At 43.9% G+C, this 12,141-nt stretch overlaps 1 protein-coding gene across 1 annotated transcript; it reads right to left on the bottom strand.

The window, feature by feature from the left end:
• Window positions 1-5,955: 5,955 nt before the first annotated feature.
• Window positions 5,956-6,963, bottom strand: LOC144511501 (forkhead box protein G1-like). The gene has a single exon (XM_078241887.1). It carries the CDS (start codon window positions 6,961-6,963, stop codon window positions 5,956-5,958), a length of 1,008 nt encoding a protein of 335 aa, XP_078098013.1.
• Window positions 6,964-12,141: the final 5,178 nt, after the last annotated feature.

The following is a 12,141-nucleotide window of genomic DNA, read 5'->3' on the forward strand; positions in this document are numbered from 1 at the left end:
GAGGTCCTCTTGGTCCCGCCATTGCCAACAGGGTTTCCCATCGAATGCACCCTCGTTGCCAGAAAGCCAGTGATGGGGGATGGGGGAAGGGGGGGGGGGGTTATTCATTCAGGGGACATGGGCGTCGCCGGCTGGGCCAGCATTTATTGCCCATCCCTAGTTGCCCGAGGACAGTTGAGAGTCAACCACATCTGGAGTCACATGTAGACCAGACCAGGGCTGTGCCATTGGCAGGACCAGAAAAATCCACCGGCGTGAATGGTTGGCAAAGTGTGGCCATAGATTTTACAGCACAGAAAGAGGCCCTTCAGCCCATCATACCTGTGCTGGCCATCAAGCACCTATCTATTCTAATCCCATTTTTCCAGCACTTGGTCCGGTAGCTTTGTGTGCTAGGGCATTTCAAGTACTCATCTAAGTGCTTCTTCAATGTTGTGAGGGTTCCTGCCTCCGCTACCCTTTCAGGCAGCGAGCTCCTGATTCCCACCACCCTCTGGGTGAAAAGCTTTTTCCTCAAATCCTCTCTAAATCCCCTGCCCCTTACCTTAAATCTCTGCCCCCCCCCCCCCCCCCCGGTTATTGATCCCTCCACTAAGGGGAAAAGTTTCTTCCTATCTACTCTATCGATATCCCTCAGAATTTTGTACACCTCAATCAGCTCCCCCCCCACCGCCCAGCCTTTTCTGCTCTATGGAAAAAAACAGTGGTTAGCACTGCTGCCTCACAGTGCCAGGGACCCGGGTTCGATTCCCGGCTCGGGTCACTGTCTGTGTGGAGTTTGCACGTTCTCCCCGTGTCTGCGTGGGTTTCCTCCGGGTGCTCCGGTTTCCTCTCACAGTCCAAAAGATGTGCAGGTTAGGTAGATTGGCCATGCTAAATTGCCCCTTAGTGTCCAAAGATGTGCAGGTTAGGTGGATTGGCCATGCTAAATTGCCCCTTCGTGTCCAAAAATGTGCAGGTTAGGTGGATTGGCCATGCTAAATTGCCTCTTAGTGTCCAAAGATGTGCAGGTTAGTTGGATTGGCCACGCTAAATTGCCCCTTCGTGTCCAAAGATGTGCAGGTTAGGTAGATTGGCCATGCTAAATTGCCCCTTAGTTTCCAAAGATGTGCAGGTTAGGTGGATTGGCCATGTTAAATTGCCCCTTAGTGTCCACAGATGTGCAGGTTAGGTGGATTGGCCATGCTAAATTGCCCCTTCGTGTCCAAAGATGTGCCGGTTAGGTGGATCAGCCATGTTAAATTCAGGAGCCAGAGTGTGGCGACTAGGGGGATTTCACAATAACTTCATTGCATTGTTAATGTGAGCCTTACTTGTGACTAATAAATAGACTTTAACTTTAAAATAGTTTAAAGTTTTATAGTTTATTTATTAGTGTCACAATTCGGCTTACATTAACACTGCAATGAAATTACTGTGAAATTCCCCTAGTCGCCACACTCCGGCGCCTGTTCGGGTCAATGCACCCTAACCAGCACGTCTTTCAGACTGTAGGAGGAAATCGGAGCACCCGGAGGAAACAACCGCAGCTTAACTAGCCTCTCCACATAGCTGCAACACTCCAGCTCAGGTAAACATCCTGGTGAATCCCCTCTGCACCCTCTCCAGTGCAATCACATCCTTCCTGTGGTGAGGTGACCAGAACTGCACACAGTACTGTAGCTGTGGCCTAACCAGCGTTTTATACAGCTCCATCATAACCTCCCTGTTCTTATATTCTATGCCTCGGCTAATAAAGGCAAATGTCCCCATGTGCCTCCTTAACCACCTTCTCTACCTGTCCTGCTGCCTTCAGGGATCTTTGGACATGTACCCCAAGGTCTGTCTGCACTTCCGAGCATCCTGCCATTCATTGTGTATTCCCTTACCTTGTTAGTCCTCCCAAAATGCAGCACTTTGGCCGGAATCCTCCCATCCCACTCGCCACTGGGATTTTAGCGGGCGGGTTGCGGACAATGTGAAACCCCATGGACAGTCGGGAGGGAATTTCCACCTTTTAGACCAGCGCAGCCGAAGGTGGCACAGTGGGTTAGCACTGCTGCCTCACAGCGCCAGGGACCCGGGTTCGATTCCCGGCTCGGGTCACTGTCTGTGTGGATTCTGCACGTACTCCCCGTGTCTGCCTGGGTTTCCTCCGGTTTCCTCCCACAGTCGGAAAGACGTGCTGGTTAGGGGTGCATTGGCCGTGCTAAATTCTCCCTCAGTGTTACCCGAACAGGCGCCGGAGTGTGGGATTTTCACAGTAACTTCATTGCAGTGTTAATGTAAGCCTACTTGTGACACTCATGAGTCTGTTTCCACTGCTTTGTCAGACAGTGCGTTCCAGATGGGCCAAATGATGGGGGGGATGGGCGGGGGGATGGGGGGGATGGGCGGGGGGATGGGGGGGATGGGCGGGGGGGGGAATGGGGGTGGGGGGGTCACTTAACAGGGATAGAATGGCAAAGTCTTATCAATACAAGAAAGATTCAGAAACAAGTAACCCCTCGCTGTGTGCAGTAAAGCTGTGTTAGCTGCATTCCCTCGCATTGTTAATTTAAGAAAAGGCTTAGAGTCATAGAGGTTTACAGCATGGAAACAGGCCCTTCAGCCCAACTTGTCCATGCCGCCTTTTTTTTTAAAACCCCTAAGCTAATCCCAATTGCCCATGTTTGGCCCATATCCCTCTATACCCATCGTACCCATGTAACTGTCTAAATGCTTTTTAAAAGATAAAATTGTACCCGCCTCTACTACCACTTCTGGCAGCTCGTTCCAGACACTCACCACCCTCTGTGTGAAAACAATTGCCCCTCTGGACCCTTTTGTATCTCACCCCTCTCACGTTAAACCTACGCCCTCTAGTTTTAGACTCCCCTACCTTTGGGAAAAGATATTGACTATCTAGCTGCTCTGTGCCCCTCTATTTTATAGACCTCTATAAGATCACCCCTCAGCCTCCTACGCTCCAGAGAAAAAAGTTCCAGTCTATTCAGCCTCATAACTCGATCCATCAAGTCCCGGTAGCATCCTAGTAAATCTTTTCTGCACTCTTTCTAGTTTAATAATATCCTTTCTATAATAGGGTGACCAGAATTGCACACAGTATTCCAAGTGTGGCCTTACCAATGTCTTGTACAACTTCAACTAGACGTCCCAACTCCTGTATTCAATGTCCTGACCAATGAAACCAAGTATGCCGGATGCCTTCTTCACCACTCTGTCCACCTGTGACTCCACTTTCAAGGAGCTATGAACATGTACCCCTAGAATCATAGAATCCCTACAGTGCAGAAGGAGGCCATTCGGCCCATCGAGTCTGCACCGACCACAATCCCACCCAGGCCCTACCCCCACATATTTACCCGCTAATCCCTCTAACCTATGCATCTCAGGACTCTAAGGGGCAATTTTTAACCTGGCCAATCAACCTAACCCGCACATCTTTGGACTGTGGGAGGAAACCGGAGCACCCGGAGGAAACCCACGCAGACACGAGGAGAATGTGCAAACTCCACACAGACAGTGACCCGAGCCGGGAATTGAACCCGGGACCCTGGAGCTGTGAGGCAGCGGTGCTAACCACTGTGCTACCGTGCCGCCCATAACCACTGTGCTACCGTGCCGCCCATAACCACTGTGCTACCGTGCCGCCCATAACCACTGTGCTACCGTGCCGCTAGATCTCTTTGTTCTATAACCCTCCCCAACAATTAACTGAGTAAGTCCTGCCCTGGTTCAATCTATCAAAATGCATCACCTCGCATTTGTCTAAATTAAATTCCATCTGCCATTCGTCAGCCCACTGGCCCAATTGATCAAGATCCCGTTGCAATTGGAGATAACTTTCTTCACTGTCCACTATGCCACCAATCTTGGTGTCATCTGCAAACTTACTAACCATTTACATTACACTTTACAGCTAATTTAGTGTTTTTGAATTGTACTCACCGTTTCCGTTCGAGAAGCGGGCACAGAAAAATCTCACAATCAGCAATAGGAAAGATGTGATCGCACTGGAGAGTGTGCAGAGGAGTTTTGATCAAGAAACTACAAAGGGTCGTGAATGTAGCCCAATCCATCAAACAAACCAGCCTCCCATCCATCGACTCAACTCGAGTCCATGGAGTGGACTCGATGGGCCGAATGGCCTTACTTCCGCTCCTATGTCTTATGGACTCCAACTACGCTTCCCGCAGCCTCGGAAAAGCAGCCAGCAAAATTAAGGACCCCACGCACCCCGGTCATTCTCTCTTCCACCTTCTTCCGTCGGGAAAAAGATACAAAAGTCTGGGGTCACGTACCAACCGACTCAAGAACAGCTTCTTCCCTGCTGCCGTCAGACTTTTGAATGGACCGACCTCGCATTAAGTTGACCTTTCTCCACACCCTAGCTATGACTGTAACACTACATTCTGCACTCTCTGCTTTCCTTCTCTATGAACGGTATGCTTTGACTGTATAGCACCCAAGACTGTTATACTTTTTACTGTATATTAATACATGTGACAATAAAGTAAAGTTTATTTATTAGTCATAAGTAGCCTTATATTAACACTGCAATGAAGTTACTGTGAAATTTCCCTAGTCGCCACACTCTGGCGCCTGTTCGGGTACACTGAGGGAGAATTTGGCATGGCCAATTCACCTAACCTGCACATCTTTGGACCGTGGGAGGAAACCGGAGGAAACCCACGCAGACACGGGGAGAATGTGCAAACTCCACACAGACAGTGACCCCAAGCCGGGAATCGAACCCAGGTCCCTGGTGCTGTGAGGCAGCAGCGCTAACCACTGAGCCGCCCCATAATAAATCAAATCAAATGTCCTTTCCCTGTCCGTCTTATGATTTGGTTATTTTTAAAGACCTCGACTAATACATGTGACAATAATAAATCAAACCAAATCAAACCAAAATCAAATCAAATGTTGCCTGGGCTGGAGCGTTGCAGTGATGAAGGTTAGGCTGGGATCGTTTTCCTCCGAGCAGAGGAGGCTGAGGGGAGACCTGATTGAGGTGTACAAAATTCTGAGTGATATACATAGATAGGAAGAAACTTTCCCCCTCAGTAGAGGGGTCAATAACCAGGGGGCAGGAGATTTAGGGTAAGGGGCAGGCGATTTAGAGGGAATTTGAGGAAAAGGTTTTTCACCCAGAGGGTGGTGGGAGTCAGGGACTCACTGCCTGAAAGGGTGGTCGAGGCGGGAACCCTCACAACATTGAAGAAACATTCAGATGAGCAGTTGAAACACCGTCTCGGACAAGGATACGGGACCAAGTGCTGTTGGAAAATGGGATTAGAATAAGACAGGTGGCTGATGGCCGGTGCTGACACGATGGGCCGAAGGGCCTCCTTGTGCGCTGTGAGACTCTAGGGCTGGAATTTTACCGTCCCGCCTGCCACGGGAATCGGAGCGGGCGAGGGGTGGAAAGGTCGGTTGACCTCGGGCGGAATTGTATGGTTCCCGGACGAGCAGAGGTCACTCTTAAAACCCCATGAGCTACAACTTACAAACCCCACCAACGACTACGGACAAATGAATAAGTTCTGTCCGAGGGTTATGTAGATTCGAAACAACGAACTCTCTTTCCCTCCTCGTGGACGTTACCAGACCTCCTTGACTTTATCAAACATTTTATGTTTTTATTTAAATTCAAACCTTGCAAACATTCCCGACAAACTCAACGCTGTTTTAAGACGATAGTTTAATCCCAATATTTTTTTAAAAACAATAACATTGCCACACAATCTCATTCCATTTAATTTTCGATGTGTAAAAGATTATCTCGCCCAGAGAGAGAGCATAAAATGGTGGGAATACTGATTTGATACAGATATCTCTTTTTAAAATAATTTATTCTAAACCTTTCTCCAAAAAAAAGACACACACACACACACACACATGTAACATATTAAGTAAATTTTGATTTATAATCTGCTATTCACAAAATAAATAACCAGATCCAGCGTTTCTCTATAGGATAAAGGGTGATTCCACGTTCTGCGTTGGGAAGTAAAGCCCGGGGAACGTCGCAGGAGACCCTCTCCGGAATTCTCTGCTCTTCAGAAGCGGCGGGGCTATTCCACTGAGGGGGGCGGCGCCGGGGCCAGTCAGCTGCGAGAAGAGGTAGGTGGTCTGGCCAGCCAGGAGGTTGAGGGGGCACGGGTTGCAGGAGGTGGAGGAGGAGAAGGAGGAGGCAGACGAGGAGGACAGTCCGTAGGGCAGCGAGGCAGCCAGGGCAGCCGCGGTGAGCTGCTGGGAGGCGCCGTAGGGCACCTCGGGCAAGGCGGCGCCCGGCTGGTGGGCACCGGCCTGGGCGCAGAGCATGGACACGGCGTAAGGGGGGGCCGGGTAAGGCGAGGGGGGGCTGTAGCTGAGGGGGTGGACGCCCGGGGAGCGGGGCAGGGTCAGGAGCGGGGACACGGGCCAGTAGATGGAGCTGGCCAATGCCAATCCCGTGGAAGTCAACCTCGCCCCCCTCTTGTATGCCAACTTTGCCCGGGCGGGGGTGGACCTCCTCCTTAATTTGCCCGTGGCCCCTCCGATGAAGACATCGTCGCTGGAGGGGTCCAGCATCCAGTAGTTGCCCTTCCCGGGGTCATCGTAGTGTCTGGGCACCTTGACAAAGCACTTGTTGAGACTGAGGTTGTGTCTGATGGAGTTTTGCCAACCTTGCTTGTTCTCCTTGTAATAAGGGAAGTTCTGCACAATGAACTCATAGATGCCACTGAGAGTCAGCCTCTTCCCGGGACTCTGACGAATGGCCATCATAATCAGGGCGTTGTAGCTAAAAGGAGGCTTCTCCAACTTGCCCTTCTCTCCGTCCTCCCGCTGCGCGCCCGGAAAATCCGCCTCCGGCTCCGCCGCTGCTGCGCTCTCCGGCTCCTCCGCCCCTCCACTCTGCACTGGCTCAGGCAAGAGGCTCTGGATGCTGAAGGATCTTTTGGGGACCCTTGCCACCTCTTTGAGATCTGCCATCATCCCCCCGCCCTCCTCCACACACACACCTCCACAATAAATCTGCAGTTGCCCTCCCAGTGTGATCCCATTGAGAAATCTGTACAAATACTTCAACCCAAGCACCTCCCCCCAGTCACCCAGAGCCAATAATCTCCCAATTCACAGCTACTGGAACCAACCAGCCCTTTCCCCATTCACATTTCCCCCACCCACTTCCAGCCTCCCAGATAATATATTTACAAGTATTCCTTTTAAGATTGTCCTGCCCCAGAGAAAAGGCAGCGAAAGTTGCCAGTTCAGTCCCAATCGCTCACCCCACCCACTGCTCACTGTCCCGATTCTTATCCTGTTTGGAGTTTCAGACAAGTAATACTTTCCCCCCTCTGGCTGCCAGAACACAGACTGAAATACACACTGACAAATCACTGGCTTCCAGAAAAAAACACACGTGGATACAGCCAGCCTGAAACACTAACATAAACACTTAACTGGAACACACACACACGCTAAGAAATAGTCTTAAAACACACACTCACACACAAAACACACACACACACACTCACACACAAAACACACACACACACACAAAACACACACACACTCAAAACACACACACAAACTCACACTCACGCACACTCACACACACTCATACAAAACACACACACTCACTCACACTCTCAAACACACACCCACACTCACTCACACACACACACTCACTCACACACACTTACACACACACTCACAAAACACACACACACACTCATACACACACAAAACACACGCACACACTCACTCACTCTCAAACACACACTCACTCACTCTCACACACACACTCACTCATACACACACAAACTCACACACACTCATGCACACACTCACTCACTCAAACACACACACACTCTCACATGCACTCACACTCACACACACACACACATTCAAATAGACACACAAGGTGTGATATCACCGCCCATTCACGGTGACACAGTGGTTAGCATTGCTGCCTCACAGCGCCAGGGACCCGGGTTCGATTCCGGCCTCGAGTCACTGTCTGTGTGGAGTTTGCACGTTCTCCCCGTGTCTGCATGAGTTTCCTCCGGGTGCTCTGGTTTCCTCCCACCACGGGAATCGGACTGGGCGAGGGGCGGACCATGGAAGAATCCGTTGACTTCAGGCAGGATTCTCTGGTTTCGGGGTGAGCAAGGCTGGAAAATCCCACCCATGGAAACAGAAACACAAACACGTCCAATGTCAGAACACAAGGGGTGGGATTTTCCGGCCAAGTTCGCCCCAAAACCCGGAAAATCCTGCCCGAGGTCAATGGACCTTTGCATGGTTCCTCCCCCTCCCCGCTCGCTACAATTCCCATGATGGGCGGGACGGGAAAATTCCCCACAGGAACTAGGGAACAGGAGTAGGCCACTCGGCCCCTCGGGCTTATATCGCCACTCGATGAGATTGTGGCCTCAACTCCACTTTCTTATCTGCCCCCCCCCCCCCTTTACCCCTCCTCACCACCAGCTTGTCGGTGAAAAGTCTTGACGATATTCAGTGACCCCCCCCCGTCTCCTCTGCTTCCTGAGGAGGAGGATTCCACACAGACTAACCAGCCCTCCGATGAAAGGGAAAAAAATAATCCTCATCTGACTCCAAACAGACACAAAATACAGACGTGCAATGTGTTTATAACATCCTCGTTCTCACTGAAACTTGGATGGCCATGATCGAACCCATTCACAGATGACACATGAAAGCACATTGATCAAGTTTTGACACAACAGAGATCACATTTCCGTACTCCGATACAACAGCCGTCCATTGTGATACTATGGATTCTGAAGGAGACTCAAATGTGACACCAAACTTTAACCGTTCCTCTTTAATGTGATCCATTCTTTAATGTGTTTTTTTTTATTAGTTCACAGTTTCTGCATCAACTATATTCATAAAAATTGCGTTGAAAAAACACTTCTCGAATTTTGCTTTCCTATTACATTGTTCATTTTATACTTCCATATCATGTTAGTTTTTAATTTCATATTCTATTATTTAACAGTTTCATATTACATTTGTTTGATAATTTTGTGCGATATTATTTGTAGTTTCATATTACATAATAGCTTCAAACAACATTTATCTTTGTAGTGTCATATCATAACATCTTATAGTTCACTTTACATTCATTGCTTTTTATGGTTTCACGTTCTATTATTCCATAGTTTCATATTGTATCACTTTATAGATCCATAGTATATTATTTGGTTTCATATTCGATTATTTTACAGAGTGATATATTATTTAGTTTCACATTACATTACTTTATAGTTTCATTTTATAATACTTTATAGATTTGGATTATATTATTTAGTTTTATATTACAATACTTTATAGATTTGGATGCTACTATTTAGCTTTATATTATAATACTTTATAGATTTGGATTATGTTATTTAGTTTTATATTATAATACTTTATAGATTTGGATTATGTTATTTAGTTTTATATTATAATACTTTATAGATTTGGATTATATTATTTAGTTTTATATTACAATACTTTATAGATTTGGATTCTATTATTTAGCTTTATATTATAATACTTTATAGATTTGGATTCTATTATTTAGTTTTATTTTACAATACTTTATAGATTTGGATTCTATTATTTAGTTTTATATTACAATACTTTATAGATTTGGATTATATTATTTGGTTTCATTTTATGTTATTTTACAGATTCATATGTTATTTAGTCCATATTATTTTATTTAGTTTCACGTTACATTATTCTATAGATTTGTAATATATTACTAAGTTTCATATAATATTATTTCCTGGATCCACATTATATTATTCAGTTTAATATTATATTAGTTTATAGTTCACATTATGTTATTTAGTTTAATATTATATTAGTCTATAGTTCACATTATATTAGTTTAATATTATATTAGTTTATAGTTCACATTATATTATTTGGTTTCATATTATATTTATCGTTTTATAGTTTCATAATATTTTATTTTCTGTTTCATTTTCCATCGATCGTTTTATATTTTCACATTATCTTCATTCAACGTTACATTTATTATCTGATGGTTTCATATCCTATTATTTTATCGTTTTATATCACATTTATTGTTTTCTTTTATCAATATCCAAACTGCCAGAGATTTAATTTTTTTGTAACAATGAGAAAAGGAGGGGAGTTTAAACAACATTTGCTAACATTTATTAAGTTATTTCCATCACTCTGTGATAACTCCGTCCTGATGTGGAGATGCCGGCGTTGGACTGGGGTAAACACAGTAAGGAGTCTAACAACACCAGGTTAAAGTCCAACAGGTTTATTTGGTAGCAAACGCCACCCCTGTTGGACGTTAACCTGGTGTTGTTAGACTCCTTACTGTAATTGCGTCCTAACAGGGAGTCCAGCAACGATTCCATCCGTTTTGCTTTTTAAAAGCAGGATTTAAGCGCTGTTCTGTTTGCAGGTTACTGCATCCTGTCCAGAACTGTCTTCTTATTTCGCTGGGTTCCAATTCGATGCAAATGCATCGATAAACTTGGATTCCCCACCCCACCAAGGTTCAGCAGGAGTGAATCATGCCTCGATTGGTGTTTACCTGTTGCCTCAATCCAAAGGTTCCTGCGAAATGCTGAAATATTTCTGAATGAAACAACCCTCTCCCTGGAAACGCAACACACGAATAAACATGGTTCTGAGGCAGCTAAACACCAGCATTTTATTAACCCAAACCCTCTTGCCTGATACCCCCCACCCCCTCCCCGAGCACTCCCACCACCTCATTTCAGGAAAATACTTTTTTAAAAATCACAATTTAAAATCGACTTCTGCCAGATTTCTATTGTTGTTACTGGGCTTGCTGTTTGAGTGAGCACCCAGCACCTCTCTGTTTTGAAACAAACTCTACCCAAACGTCAAGGGAAATTTCATAATTTCACATTTCACATTTTTTTTCTCTTTCTGGGACATATTTTTCTTGCAACCAGATGTTGGTGTCTATTTCACCCTGGAAACATACCCACCTGAAATCCCGCCTTGTTGTTCTGCTTAAGGGCAAAATGTTGGACAGTTTAGACTCACCTCTGTCTGGCTTCACTCAGTTATAAGGTGGGGGGATATGTTGAAGATTATAAGGTTGCACCAATAAAGAAAGTTATAGCTGAGAACACTTTCCATTCTATTCCAACATTGGACACATATTCATCCAGCAGAAAATAATGGATATTGTGGCCAGTTCTTTTTTCTGCTTCTATTCAATACAGTTTATCTTCTAGATTTAATTTAAATAGCGGCTTAATATCTATTTTAAAACACTTTACCGAGACATTAGTTTTTAATAAATTTGTCTGGTTTGATTTTAAAGTCATCCTAGTTTAAGTCCATTCAATGTTTTTACTTTCATTCCATATTTATAATTTCATTTGCTAATTTAAATTCCATTTGAAATTTTTACTTTCATTTCATGTTTTCAATTTCATTTACTAATTTGAAGTTATTTGCAAATTAAAACTTTTCATTCGATAATTTAAATTTCAATTGTTTTTTTACTTACATTTTTTATTTTTTATTTCATTTGATAATTTAAATTTTCATTTGAGAATTTAAATTTCATTTGATATTTTTAATTTGCTTTGGTAATTTTAATCTCATTCAATATTTTTAATATAATTCAATAATTTTAACTTCATTTGATACTTTTACCTTCATTCAATATTTTTCATTTTATCTGGTATTGTAATTTAATTTAAATTTCATTCAGTAATTTAAATTTCATTCGATATATTTAATTTCATTCAATGTGATTTATTTAATTTCTTCATTTAAATTTCATTCATTATTTTTACTTTTGTTTGATAGTTTCAATTTCCTTTGGTAATTAAAATTTCATTTGATATTTTTAATTTCATTCAGTAATTTTAATTTCATTTGGTAATTTAAATTACATCTGATATTTTTAATTTCATTCAGTAATTTTAATTAAATGTGGTCATTTAAATTTCATTCAATATTTTTACTTTCATTTGATAGTTTTAATTTCATTTGATATTTTAAATTTAATTCAATAATTTAAATTCCATTCAATATTTTAAATTTCATTTGATATTTTTACTTACATTTGACATTTTAATTCCATTTGATATTTTTAATTTCATTTGATATTTTTAATTTAATTCA

This window comes from Mustelus asterias, chromosome 24, assembly GCF_964213995.1.
Source record: "Mustelus asterias chromosome 24, sMusAst1.hap1.1, whole genome shotgun sequence".
NCBI lineage: Eukaryota > Metazoa > Chordata > Chondrichthyes > Carcharhiniformes > Triakidae > Mustelus > Mustelus asterias.

Excerpts from the sequence above, each read along its gene's own strand:
- LOC144511501 (XM_078241887.1), bottom strand. The coding sequence starts at position 6,963 with ATGATGGCAGATCTCAAAGAGGTGGCAAGGGTCCCCAAAAGATCCTTC.